General features: G+C 35.1%; 1 protein-coding gene across 1 annotated transcript; it reads right to left on the bottom strand.

Annotated features, from left to right (window-relative positions):
- Nucleotides 1-5,472: 5,472 nt before the first annotated feature.
- On the bottom strand, nucleotides 5,473-8,798 carry LOC133820977 (uncharacterized). The gene is made up of 2 exons (XM_062253522.1): nucleotides 8,592-8,798; nucleotides 5,473-8,079 (listed from the first exon to the last, which is right to left on the bottom strand). Exons 1-2 carry the CDS (start codon nucleotides 8,593-8,595, stop codon nucleotides 5,564-5,566), a joined length of 2,520 nt encoding a protein of 839 aa, XP_062109506.1. The 5' UTR covers nucleotides 8,596-8,798; the 3' UTR covers nucleotides 5,473-5,563.
- Between the last annotated feature and the right edge of the window lie 5,200 nt (nucleotides 8,799-13,998).

Raw genomic sequence — 13,998 nt, 5'->3', positions numbered from 1 at the left:
GATTAGCCTAATCATGTTACTATATGAGCAAGTCTATGAATTTATGCAAAAATACCACAATTTATTTCATTTGCAAAAATATCACAATTAATTATCAAGAATTTATCAAAAAAATTCGAATTAATTAATTTTTTACAAAAATAAGTCAATTTAAATGAAATTTATCAACAATTAACAAAAGTTAATTTAAGTTAATTTAAATTTCATTTATCAACAATCAACTTGATTTAGGTTAATTTGAAAAAAAACATCAATTTAATTTAAATATGATTTATCAACAATTAACCAAAGTTAATTTAAATCCAATTTATTTAAAAAACATTTTATTAATAGGTTGAAAAAAATATCTTAACTGTTTTTCAAAAAATATCTTGTGTTGTTACAACAATAAGCTAAGGGTAACTCCATGAACTAACCCTATTCAGCCCTATATTTATAACTCTAACCCTTAGTTAAAGTTTTTCACATTTTTAACTCTTTAAGACAAAATTACCCCTTTTGTTAAACAAATAAAACTCTTTCAGTTTCTCTTCCCCCTTCCCGTCCATTGAAAACCCTCCTTCCCAAACCCAGATTTATTCCTGTCGAAGCTGCGGTGGTACTCCGGCCAGCACCCACCTCGTCCCTCCTCCCACTTGCGTCATCATCTCCACAGCCACCAGCCCCTTTTACACTCTTGGTCTCGAACCCACGAACCCATCCCCTCCGCTTGGTCCCGACGCCGAACCCACCCACATTTCAGCCATATCGTCGAGCCCACGTCGCCGGAGCCCAAGGTTTACAACACCTAAGACCCCACACTCCCCTTGCAATCCCGATACCCTAGCCCAAGGTATTGTTGTTGGGATCCCTTGTTGTTATTATGACTCCTTTGTTTATTTTGAATTTGTACTTTGGTTAAATTTCTAACTACTTGAGGAATGTTTTAATTGGGAAATAAGGAGTGAATTTAGTGTGAATTTGGTGTGAAGTGAAGTTATTGTGAACCATATGTAATTTCAATGTGAACAATGTGTGAAATTGGTGTGAACCATGTGTGTTTGTGGTGTGAATTTAGTGTGAACCATGTGTGAAGTGAAGTTGTTGTGAACCATATGTAATTTCAGTGTGAACAATGTGTGAAATTGGTGTGAACCATGTGTGATTGTGGTGTGAACCATGTGTGATTTTAGTGTGAATAGTGTGTGAATTTGGTGTGAATAGTGTGTGAACGATGTGCGAACCATGTTCCGAAATTATGGTGAACAATGTGAGAATGATGTGTGAACCATGTGTGAATTTGGTGTGAATGGTGTGTGAACCATGTTCTGAACTTATGGTGAATAATGTGTGAATTATAAAAGGAAACTACACTAACTAACCATATTAAAAGTGATTCTTGAACCTTTTCTTGATTATAATAAGCCATTATTAGACTTATTTCCTTGTAGTGAGGCAAGAGTATGATGAGAAACTTGTACATACTGTCAATATCAAATTGTACTGTCTTATTTTGAAGTGTTGAAATAATTTCTAAGTGATGTGTATTATGGTATGGCCTCGGCTGAAATCATGAATATAAATACATATATTTCTTTAATATAACCAAGAAAAGGTTGACTAGAATGAGGAATGAGACTGTATTTTGGGAACTTTTGAGGAAATAATATTCTGGTTGTTGTGGGGTATGCACTATGATTAGGCTTGTTTTAGTTATAATAACTGTTATTTAAGGATGTCTCTCACATTAGTTACCATATGCACTAAGTGGTCAAGAGTAAGACATAGCTTATGGAAATGCTGGCCAGAGTTGCATTTGGTTCTGCAATTGCAGCCAATGGGAAAGCAACAGTGAGTGAAAAATATTTAGAATATGTGTTAATATCTCACAGTGTCCAAACAATTGTCTTGAGCAATATTGTTGAGGATCATAATCATATTCAGACCACATGTTCTGATATATATTTATGGCAAAGCAAACAACTCAACAGTGGAGAAAAGGTGGTTTAAAATTAAGGTGACAACTAGAATTTGCAGTTGGTACACGTGGGGCTGCAAAATTGGTTTGGCAATCATTTTCTGATGTGTTTTAATCATTACACCTCTGATGCAAATGATTGGCTGAGTTATGGAAAACTTGTACGGTAGATGGCTGGTGAAAAAGGTAGAGAATAGAGAAAAAGAGAGAAGAGAAGCTTTGTAACTCTTTGAGAATAGCAAATTAAGATGGCAAGACTAGCAAAATGAACTTAGGAGACCTTTATGCTCTGAACTCCCCTGTGTTTTCTTTACTTGTCATTGCTGCAGTGTTTGGTATTTTGGTTTTGGTGTGATATGGTTGTTGTAGAGTTTCTAAACTAGTGTACATAAAATGTACCTCAATATTAAATTTTTATATGACCCCACAAATGTATTACCGAAAATATATAATTTTACTCTTGTTGTAAAAGTTGTTTAAATGTGGAATGGATAAACCTTTGTCACTTTTATCTTATTAAGTTATGTGTGAATTGGGTGTGAATTAAGTGTGAACCAGGATTGAAATATGTGTGAATCAGGATTGAACTATGTGTGAACTATGTGAATATATCTGAGTTATGTATTAAGCGCTTATTTAATTTACCTTTTCAGATGTCACTCCTCATGCTTCCTACTGAAAGGCATTATCCAGCAAAGGATGCGTATAGGGGAGGGAGCATTATGAGTACAATAATAGCGAAGTTCACGACATTTGACTTGTTGGAACGAGAGAAACAGTCACCATTCAAGCAATTCTTCTTAGCTCCGCCTCTACAATATTCTGGAGTTATTATTCACCAGTTACTGCTTAGGAGAGTTGTTGGTAGAGGAAAGAACGAATACTGCTTGAATTTTAATATTTGTGGTCAGAATACAAGGCTTGGAATTAGTGAATTTGGTTTGATCACTGGATTGAATTGTGGAATTTCTCCGGATCATGCAAAGTATAAAGAAATGACCAAGAGTAAAAGACTTCTCCAGACATACTTGAACAATAAAGAATGTTTGTCTTCTGAAGAGTTGGAAGATGGATTCAAAAGGTGCGATGTGAAAGAAGACGTATGGAAATTAGGTCTATGTTTTTTGGTAGACTCTCTTTTATTACCTAGTGAACCAAAGAATAAATGCTTTATTGATGTCCTTTCCATGGTGGAAAATGAAGATGACTTCTTCAACTATCCTTGGGGGAGATTATCGTACGAGAAGACATTATTCGGCTTGACAAAAGATATGGAAAGGCTAAGGAATAAATACTTGAAGAATGTTGAGCAAAAGAGAAAAAGACCAGCACCTCAGTACACAATTTATGGTTATGCCATTGCTCTGCAATATTGGGCCTATGAAATTTTCACAAAGTTCTATGCATTTGCTGATCAACAACCCCTTGCCTTTCCAAGAATGCTTAGCTGGTCAGCGCATAAAATGTTGAAAGAGAAAGATATTGAAGGTGTATTTAAGAAAAAAAGTGAAAGTCGTTAAGATTTTATTTGAGTTTGTGATTTATAAGTAATGTTTATACCTTATTAATTTATTATTTTGTTGCAGAATCTTGTGAAGGCCACGCTCAATCCAAGACCAGAAGAGAAAGAATTTCATGACTCTATTATTCAAGGACCAGATGAACTACTCATGGGACGTGTTATTAGCTTTGTAGACGATGATGTGGAATTGGAGTTTGAAGGTGAAGAACGTGAGGAATCTCCCACAAAGCCCGATGTAGCAGATGGGCATCATCACGAGCAAGACAAGAAAAAGATACCAACTCCAATTAACACCCACCATGAAAAGTTGTTAGCTAATATTGACACTTTGAAAAGTAACCAACAAAGAATGGAGGAGAAGTTGGATTATCTAATTGAATTAGTGCTCTTGCAACGTAAAGGTAGTGATTCTGAGGATTCATTATCAGATGAGCATCTTGCTTCACCACACCGTACATTTATTATGGAGCACGTTGTTGGAGAAGATAGCCCTAGCTATAAGGTAGTATCTCCTAGAGATATGGCTGGGGTGGAATTCAAGAGAAGGAGGGTTCCAACGAAAAGAATTTTTGGTTCCGAGTTTACTGATCCAACTAAGAAGAAAAAGAAAGCAAAGACAATTGTAACTGATCCTTGTGAAATTAATCCCCTACAGCCATATGACGAAAAGCAAATGAGACGTTTTAAGAAATGGGTAATTGGTTTAAAAAAGAATGATAAGCCTATTTCTCTCTTGGCTGGTTCGTGCACTGCGAAATGGTTTATTCAGCTACTTACACCACGTACATGGCTGGACGGACTGGTAAGACTACTGAAATAATTTTTTTAAAAAAATATATATAATTTGAATGTATTTATACTTATAATATTTGGCATGCAGCACATTGATGCAGCTTTAGGGTTGATGAAAGAACGAGTGTACACTTACAAGAAGACTTACTCCGAAAGATTCACCATCGTGGATTCTATGTTCCAACAGTTCTTCGAACCACATTGGGAACAATTCAACAAGAAGAAAATCAAATCAAGCTACATTTGGCCACAAGAAGTGCTTGATTACTTGGTAGGTGATGATAACAATTTCAAAAGGAGTTGGAAAGACATTGACGAAGTGTTTACCCCAATTAATTTTTCTGGGACACATTGGGTGTTGTTAGAGATATCATTGACAAGCTATCTTATAAAAGCTTATGACTCTGATATCACTGTGGTCTCCAACAAGGAGTTTGAGAATAAAATGAGTAGATGGGGAAAAATGCTACCATTTCTAATTCAATCCAGTGGGCTATTAAGCCATAGGAAAGATGTCCAACTACAAGTAGAGAAAGTGCGTTTTGAGTTCACAAGACTTGGCACAGAAAAAGTGCCACAGACCAAAACTAGGTATAACTCTGTTAACCATATTTATATTAAAAAACTTTGGTCTTCCAATAATCAATATGGTCTTCCAATAATTAAAAAACTTTATTTCCTTTGCAGTGGCGATTGTGGGGTATATGTCATCAAACATCTGGAGTACTTGCTAGCCAAAAAACCGCTATCCGAAGTAAATGAAGACAACATGGATTTCTTTAGAAAAAAGACTTGTGTAGATTTGTTTTACCATAACTTACAACCATAGTTGTCTTTTATTTAAATATATGTATCTTACTTTTGAATGTATGAAGAAACTATGTCAACTTCATCTCATTAAATGGTATTGAATGACTTCGTTTATTTCATCTTAATAGTGGAATGGATAAATCTTTGTCACTTTTATCTTATTAAGTTATGTGTGAATTGGGTGTGAATTAAGTGTGAATCAGGATTGAAATATGTGTGAATCAGGATTGAACTATGTGTGAACTATGTATGAACTATGTGTGAATTAGGTGTGAACCAGGTGTGAATTATGTGTGAACTGCGTGTGAAATATGTGTGAATAATGTGTGAACTATGTGTGAATTAGGTGTGAATTATGTGTGAATATGAATTAGGTGTGTCCGAAACAACAAACTTTAACACAAAAAGTCGTATTACTGAACCAATCTAAAAATTCAAATTCCGCAATTGAAGAGTACAAAGTAAAACAATAAAAGTACAAACTAAGCATGTCTAGACAGCGGGGGACAAACAGCGGTGCACGTCATTCGATTGTGGCCCAGGACACCACATCTACTACATCTATGTTGTTTGCTATTCTTCTCACCCTTTGATAAACGTTGTTTCTTCTTTGGACGACCAGCCTTCTGCTTAACTAAAGGAGGAGCTATCATCATACTTCCTATGTCATTTGGTATCACCCAAGATTCTTCATTACCCAGCGTATATACAGATCCACCATAGGATGACAACCACGCTTCAACTGTGTAGAATCTGGAGCATAAACTATATGGACTAATGCCACGATCTCGAGCACCAGCTAGAGTGTGTTCACAAGGAAGACCTGTCAAATCAAATCTTCTACAACAACATGTTTTCCTCCTCAGGTTGACATCTCCATCAAGATCACCATCCAATACTGTTATTTCATACTGACTAGACGGAAAAGAGAACGAGGTAGTGGACTTGTCTGCTAACTTTCGCAAATCAGCTTCCACTTCTGTGTCAAGAGGACTTGTAGCCGCTGATGCTGCAATTCGACGCTCGAAAAACCATTTTTGTAAAGTGTGCCTCATAAATTCCATGAGACAAGTAATTGGCCACCCACGTGCCTCAGCAATGACATTGTTCCAGCTTTCGGCAATACTTGTAGTCATTAAATTATATCGATGACCAGGAAAGAAAGAACGAGCCCACTTTTCAAAACCCACTTGATTCTCTAAGTATTGAGCAATTGCAAGATCTTTGAATTTAATCTTCTCAAAATGGCGTAAAAACTCTCGTTTTCTATAAGCTTTCGCTGTAAGGAAGAATTCTTCATGGCAATGGTCAGTTTTGAACTTTGCACGGATATTCGTGCTAACATGATGTATACAAGCACCGTGGTGTGCCTCAGGAAAAATTTTAGTCAAGGCACTTGCTATACTAGTATGTCTATCAAACACGAATACTAGATTCTCCACTTCACCAATCGCTTCCTTCAACCTCAGTAGAAAATACAACCATGAGTCATTATTCTCTGAGTCAACTACTGAAAATGCAATTGGATATATTTGCTTGTTAGCATCTTGTCCCATGGCACATAACAAAGTACCTCCACACCGAGTAATCAAGAAGGTTCCATCTACACATATAACTGGGCGAATATATGTTTTAAACCCCATTATAGAAACACCTAAGGCCATGAAGCAATATTTGAACCTACCTTCATTGTCCATCTGCAAATGAGTAACAGTTCCAGGATTTTTTTGCTCCATCATGTATAGAAATGAGGGAAGTTTCTGAAATGATGATTCTGGTGTACCTCTTATGTAAGCCAATGCATGCTCTCGACACCTCCAAGCTTTAGCAAAGCTCATATGAACTCCATATGATAAACTCACATCTTTTACAATTGACCTTGGCTTGTAATTAACATCATCACCCTCAAATTTTCTCCTTATGACATGTCCAATAAGCCATGGGGATGCCTGACGGTGATCTTTATGTCGAACATCCAATGAGCATGTGTGTTCACCGAAAAATTTACGTACCTCGAACATATTGGAATTAACCAATTTTGTAGCCCTCAACCTCCATTTGCATTTATCATCAACCCATACTGTACACCATATATTTTTTGCAGACTTCTTTACTTTAAACTCAAAGTTTTTCTTTAATGCATAAAGATGGAGTTTCATCTTAAACTCTTGCTTGTTCTCAAATATTTGACCCTCTTTTATTTCCCACGAATTGATACTCGAAGAAGATGTCAGTAATTGAGCTGTTAAGGCTGAAGTAGAGCATTTTTCCCCTTGATTCAACAAAAGTGGAGTACTCCATAGATTATCTTCACCAACCTGTCTTATTTTACGACCTCTATTATTTGAGGAATCATGGCTCTTCAATACTTCATTGGAGGTTGACTGTTGTAAATTATGCTTCACAAGTACATCATTGCAGGTAGACCTATCAATATTTTCATTATCATCTGAGCTTAATGCATCATTATTATCATCATCACAACTGTCTTCATTGCCATCTGCATCATTATTATCACCATCACAACTGTCTTCATTGCCATCTGCATCATTATTATCATCATCACAACTGTCTTCATTGCCATCAATGCAAAAATCATCATTCACTTTGGTTTCAACTAGAGGAATAGTATACAACTCACGTGTTTTAGTAACCAAAGGATCATTACTTCTCTTCTCTATAGTAGACACACATAGGGGTGTCCGATGATTGATAGATGTTCCTATCTCATCAAGAAAAAAAGCATCATCATCATCCTTACTAATCAAAGATGGAGGGATACCTTTACTTCCAAAATGATAGATTACATTTAAGTCAAGATCAATACGAGACTTGTCAGCTCCGATTAAAGTATACAATTGATCAACAAGACTATTGTAAGTGATAGTCTTTGGCACCTTCATACCCTTGCTTTGTTTAGCACTAAATGACCAACCTTCGTTCAAAACTTGTTCCCATGATCCATTATATAACACCACAATATTTATATGTGTTTGACCTGTATAACATATGACAAAAGGTTCGAAATCCAAAGGTTATTAAGTAAAACTAGCCAAAAGAAACAAGAAATAAATCTGTGAAGCAAGCATGTGTGAAGCATGTGTGAACCAAGTGTGAAACGTGTGTGAACAGTGTGTGAACTGTGTGTGAATTATGTGTGAAACCAAGTGTGAATCATATGTGAACCAAATGTGAATCATGTGTTAAGTACTCGTGAACCAAGTCTGAACCAAGTATGAATCATGTGTGAACAAAGTGTGAATAATGTGTGAACAAAGTGTGAACGCAGTGACCTAAATTGCGAAAATGTGAACCAAGTGTGAACAAAGTGTGAATAATGTGTGAACAAAGTGTGAACACAGTGACTTAAATCGCGAAAATCATTCAAAAATTCGTCATCTCAAGATAAAATTATTTCTTTTCACAGATTTTTTAGTGTATAGTAGTTCCGAAATTCTATTTAAACTATTACACAAGACACCCATAACCTATAAATAAAAAAATACTTACTCATTATCAAATCAAATGTTCAATCTTCTTCAAGTTTGGGAGATGATTTTTATTTAATCTTCTTCAACTTGGGTGAGAAGAAAAGAGATGTGGGAGATAACGTCACTTTCTAAACTTGGTGCGAAAAAATGGTGATGACCTTTGAGATTTGATGATTTGAGAGAGAATATGTGTTTGCTATATTTTGTGAGAGTAGATCATTTCCATGGCTGCTAGGTACATGCAAGACAAACAAAAGAGAGAACAACTTAATATCTATTGAAGGGTATTGATGTCTTTTTACGTGCCTATAAGGTCATTAATGTGAGAAACATTAATGAGGGGTTATGGTTATAAATATATGGTGAAAAATGGTTAATTCATGGAGTTACTCTAAGCTAATATTTTAACCATTTTAAACAAATAAAATATTAATAGTTATAGCAATCTTAAAATATCTCAAAACAGTTAATCAAATTCAAATATCCATAAACATATCTAACTAACAAATTTCAAATAATTTAAATATTAAAAACTATAGAATAAACTGATATTTATATTTTCAAATAAAGATTTAATAAAAATAACAAGTATTTAAAAGAAAATATCTTAAATATATGATATCTTAATTCTAATATTTTAATATATTAAAATATTTTAAATTAAGTTGTTAGTCTATTTTTAAATTTGAATTTGAATCTTTGTAGAAAATATCTAATTATTTAACTCTCAACCAACAAAAATATCTTATTTGATAAAACATTTTTAAAATGATAAAACAAATCTGATATTTTTTGTTTTGACTATAAATAATCAATTTTTCACAATTTTATTTTCTTTAATTTAAAAAAAAAAATTACTCTGGGTGGGTACTGTTCACCGTGGCCGAGGTGTGCGCACAGACAGGGGTGGCTGCCAAGGGGAGCGCAGGTGCACGCACACAATGGCAGCCAGACCAAAAAAGTTTCCGGAAAATTTTTTGTGGAATTTTGCAAACCAAAACTATTTTCTAATTAATTTTTAACATGTTTTACACAAAATAAAGCATGTATAAAATTAATGGCATAGAAAACACAACAAAATAACCTACAATTGCTAATAATCATATCAAATCAATATGCTTCACAAAAAACATGAAAATGCATCTAATTATTCAAACACATCAAATAATTCAATTTTTAACATGTTCATGCATGAAAATAAAGATTAACAAAGGCTCTGAGGCCAGTTGTTAGGAAAACTTATACAAGATCTTTGTTTATTTTCATGTAGATCTAATATTAAACAAGTTAATATAAGACAACCTAGAACATGTTTCTAAAATTGAATTCAAAGAAAAATAATAATAAGAATACTTACATTATACGCAACGGAATGAATGAGTCATTCCTTCAGTTTCTCTAACCCTTGTTTCCTTTTTGTCGCGGAGTATTACCAAGAAACTGAACCGATCTTCAATTTTCTTCAACCCCTTCCAAAGTATCCTTAGAATCACCTAGACTATAGTGGGCAATTCTCAACACATGAGATAGATACAAAGAGAAAAAAATAAAAGAAAAATAAGGCTTAGAAAAGGACTTATGTTTAGAGAGAATCTAAAACCTGTTAGAAACTTGTGTTTCAACTTGTGTTTTGACTTATCAAACTTGTATTTTCAACTCTCTCTCAACAGTCTTTTTATAGACTCAATTAGGTCATTTATTTAATTAAAAATCAATAAAATAATAGTCAATTATCAACCCTAGGTCGAAATTATCATGGGCTTTAGGCCTGTGAAATTTCTCATTTGATTATAAGCCCATCGAACTTAAAATCGTATTATTTTTCTATTGGTTTAATTAATTAATTAATTAATTATTCAAATCCTTTATCGAATTAATTATTTATAATTTGAACCTTGATTTAAACTTATTTATTAATTTAGATACTAATTTATCTTAATTAATAAATATGTCGTAATTTCTCTTTTCTTCTCTGAATTATATAACTCTATGAAACTATCCAAAATTGACCTAGTCAACTTTGATAATTCTAATTGATAATTAAATTAATTAATTGAGACTATCTAGATGATTTTATCCAAGATACAGTGGGGGCCATGGGCCTATGAAATCAAGCTCCAATAAGTTATCATAAATCTAACAAATAAATTTACTAACTTATTAATTCCTCGTGACTCCACTAAAGACTCGGAATTGCACTCTTGAATTCATAGAATGCTCTATAACAAATATATATATACGCTATTAATTATCCATTGTTACAACCATAATTGTCACTCAATCCTCTATAGACGGTCTACAATGAGATGGGACTAAAACACTGTTTTACCCCTCATTATTTTATCCTTAAAATACTTAGTTCCTTGTAAATGATATTTCAGTGAATTAATATTAATTACTAAAATGAGATATCTATCATTTAACACATTGAACCAAACTAAAAGGAAATCATCATTTCACTTCTTCATCAGAAGCTATAGATGTTCATATCTATGATTAACACTCTCACTCAATTATACTACTGAGTTCCCAAGATGTAAGTATGGGCTAGTCCGTAGGGTAAGCTGGTAACAAACAAGTCAAAGAACTCAAATAATACAATCAGTTAGAATACTAACCACTCACAATTGAGATTGAATTGACCTATGGTCAACTATATGATATGACTAGAATAGATAATAATGGTATGTTTACTTATCCTATCAACTATCAATAGCGTTCATGTCCGATGTAACAAATACATCCAATCTTATCTAACTAATTGTATCAAGAACATAACACTGCAACGTGTAAGTATATCATATCATAGATTGGCAAGTTAGTGTAAATCATGTGCACTGACTAATCTTAGGAATAACTAATTTTGAACATATAATCATATTATATTCCACTATGATTACGTCACTATAAATATGATTAGCTATATGCTCAGGATTTAATAAAGTTTATATTAAACAAATAATCATGAATATAAAATATGTGAGCAAAGTGATTGACCAAGTCAAAAAATGATTTATATTCTTTTATTGATAATAAAATGAGATTACAAAGAAATTTGGTTTTAATTAGGTCATAAAATCCCAAACTAGCATACCCAAGCCTACTGGCCACACACGCCGTAGCGCCCCGGGGCTGGGTCGCAGTGTGTGGCGTGCTGCCCCTTTGGCACACCCACATGGGGCCATTTTGTTAATGAGCATGCCTTGGTGCTTGATCATTAGTCAAGTCTTGCACCAAGCAACCTCATGGGATAGGGTAGTGGCAGTTTTGTAATATTGCATATGTCTCCCAGACAAAAATCATATATGTTCCTGGGAAGACTTTATTTCCCTAGAAGGCTCCTTAGGGGGAGGTGACCTGGTGCCTTAGGGAAGCACCATGGCCATCAGCAGATAGGGGCCAAAGTTGTGTACTCCCTTGCCCTATCAAGGCTATATATTAATGAAATAACATTTATCCATACTTGCCCCTGTGTGCTTCCTTGTTGCTTATGTGTTGCTTGTTTGTTAGCTTCGTTGGGCCACTGCGTGCCATTTGCCTTGTTGTGTCCTTTGTGTTGTGTGGACGTTCCTAGGAATGACTTGCTTTGTGCTTGCTCATACTTCGTTATTGCCTGTTGCATGTCCGAGATGTGTATGTGGCTAACTGCTGAGTTTGTTTGCCTGTAGGTGTGTGTTGTAGGCTGACTTGCTAGCTTGAAGAGTCTGCAAGTGCCGCACGTTCCGTCTAGTTGGAGCACCCAAATAGCCGGCCCGTGACACGGTGCGCCCCCTTCGAACCCAGAAATTCTTGGTTTTCTTCACCTTTTTCTAGCCATAAACCACATAACTTCAAACTAACTTTCAACCAAAATTCAAAAGCAAGCTCAGAGTTATTATTCCCACAATTTAAACCCCATAACCAACCTTATCAACAATTTATATACTTCCTAATACCCAAAACCAACCAACCAAAACTAAGCCCCATGCAAACTTAAACCTTGACATGGTTTCCAGCAAATTTCTAAAGAAAGCTATCACAAATCCTTACCTTTGATTGCAGCCCAACTCCTCAGCTTCAATTTAGTTCCAGAGCTTAGATTCCCTAGCTTTTCCCAGCTGAATTCCTTCCAAAACTCCAGCCTCAAGCCTAAGTTCCTTCTGCCCTTTTCCCTAGCTTCAAAGTGTAAAAAAGAGTGAGAGTGAGGGCACGTAAGAGAGAGAGATATGAGAGTTCTTGATAATTTCTAGCTAAGTCTGGATTCCTATAGAATATAACTCTTAATTCCTAAGAAGACTGTTTTGCCCCACATAGCTTATTAGTCCTCAAATTAATCTTAGGGGTAAAATGGTCATTTCGCTCTTGATTCCCGCTAATTCCTCAAGTGTTCCTACTATTAAATTTTTAACCCCGTCGTGCCCCATTAATTACGAAATAATTATTCAATATCTAATAAATCTCAAAATATTCTCCAATTTCCCAAAAATACCCCTAGGGTCCCATCGAGCCAGGTATTAAACCCCGCTGTGACTATTTCTCTAATCTGCTCACTAGGACCATCTTGAGCCATATATTGCAAATATATCTACATAATAATGTGGTCTCAACAATTTATCACATACAATCACATTTATGCCCTTAACGGGCCAAAATTACATATATGCCCTTATAAGCTATAAAGGGCCCACATGCATATCTAATACTCATAAACATGCATATCACATAATCATATAATCATATTAATCATGCACACCACATAATCATGCATTTTAACCATTTAATCACACATATACCAATTATGCCCTCCCGGCATGCTAATCAAGGTCATTAAGCCTTATTAGTGATTTTGGGTCCTTACATGTCTAGTATGGCCCTTTTTAATGAAATGAGACCACCTGTCGTACTAACCTCCTTTCTCCAAGTAAACGGGCTTCCACTAGCTCCAAGATCAACCAGACCACTACTCGCCACCATTCTCTGCAGGTCAAGCAAGTAACAAGATATGCTACCTGCTTTTGAATAATTGATGCATTCTGAGTCTCGTAAAGTTCCATTAAGATCACTCATCAAAAGCATAGGGCACCTTTCCTTGGATCTTTCCAATCCAATTCGCTTCCAGTACTCCTCCCTACCTTGCAATGCCAAAGGCCCATAAATTGCATACAATTTCCATGGAATTTCTATTGGGTCCAACGCAATGGAAGCAATGATCAAGTTTTTATCCGAATACGATATTGAGCAATCAAATAGCGAAAATTTTCTCATAAGACACGTAAACCAACTTACATCAATCCTTGTTTCCGACAGAATGAGAATTTCAGGTTCGTGTTGTCTGAGTAACTCCGCCAATTCTCGAACTGTCGGGCTGCGGCAAAGCCCTCAGCAATTCCAAGCTATGGTTTTCATGGTTCCCTTAGAGACTTTTCTAGGCCAGTCTCTGAAGCCCC

Source organism: Humulus lupulus, chromosome 3 (assembly GCF_963169125.1).
Source record: "Humulus lupulus chromosome 3, drHumLupu1.1, whole genome shotgun sequence".
Taxonomy (NCBI): domain Eukaryota; kingdom Viridiplantae; phylum Streptophyta; class Magnoliopsida; order Rosales; family Cannabaceae; genus Humulus; species Humulus lupulus.
This window is presented reverse-complemented; position numbering and strand designations above follow the sequence as displayed.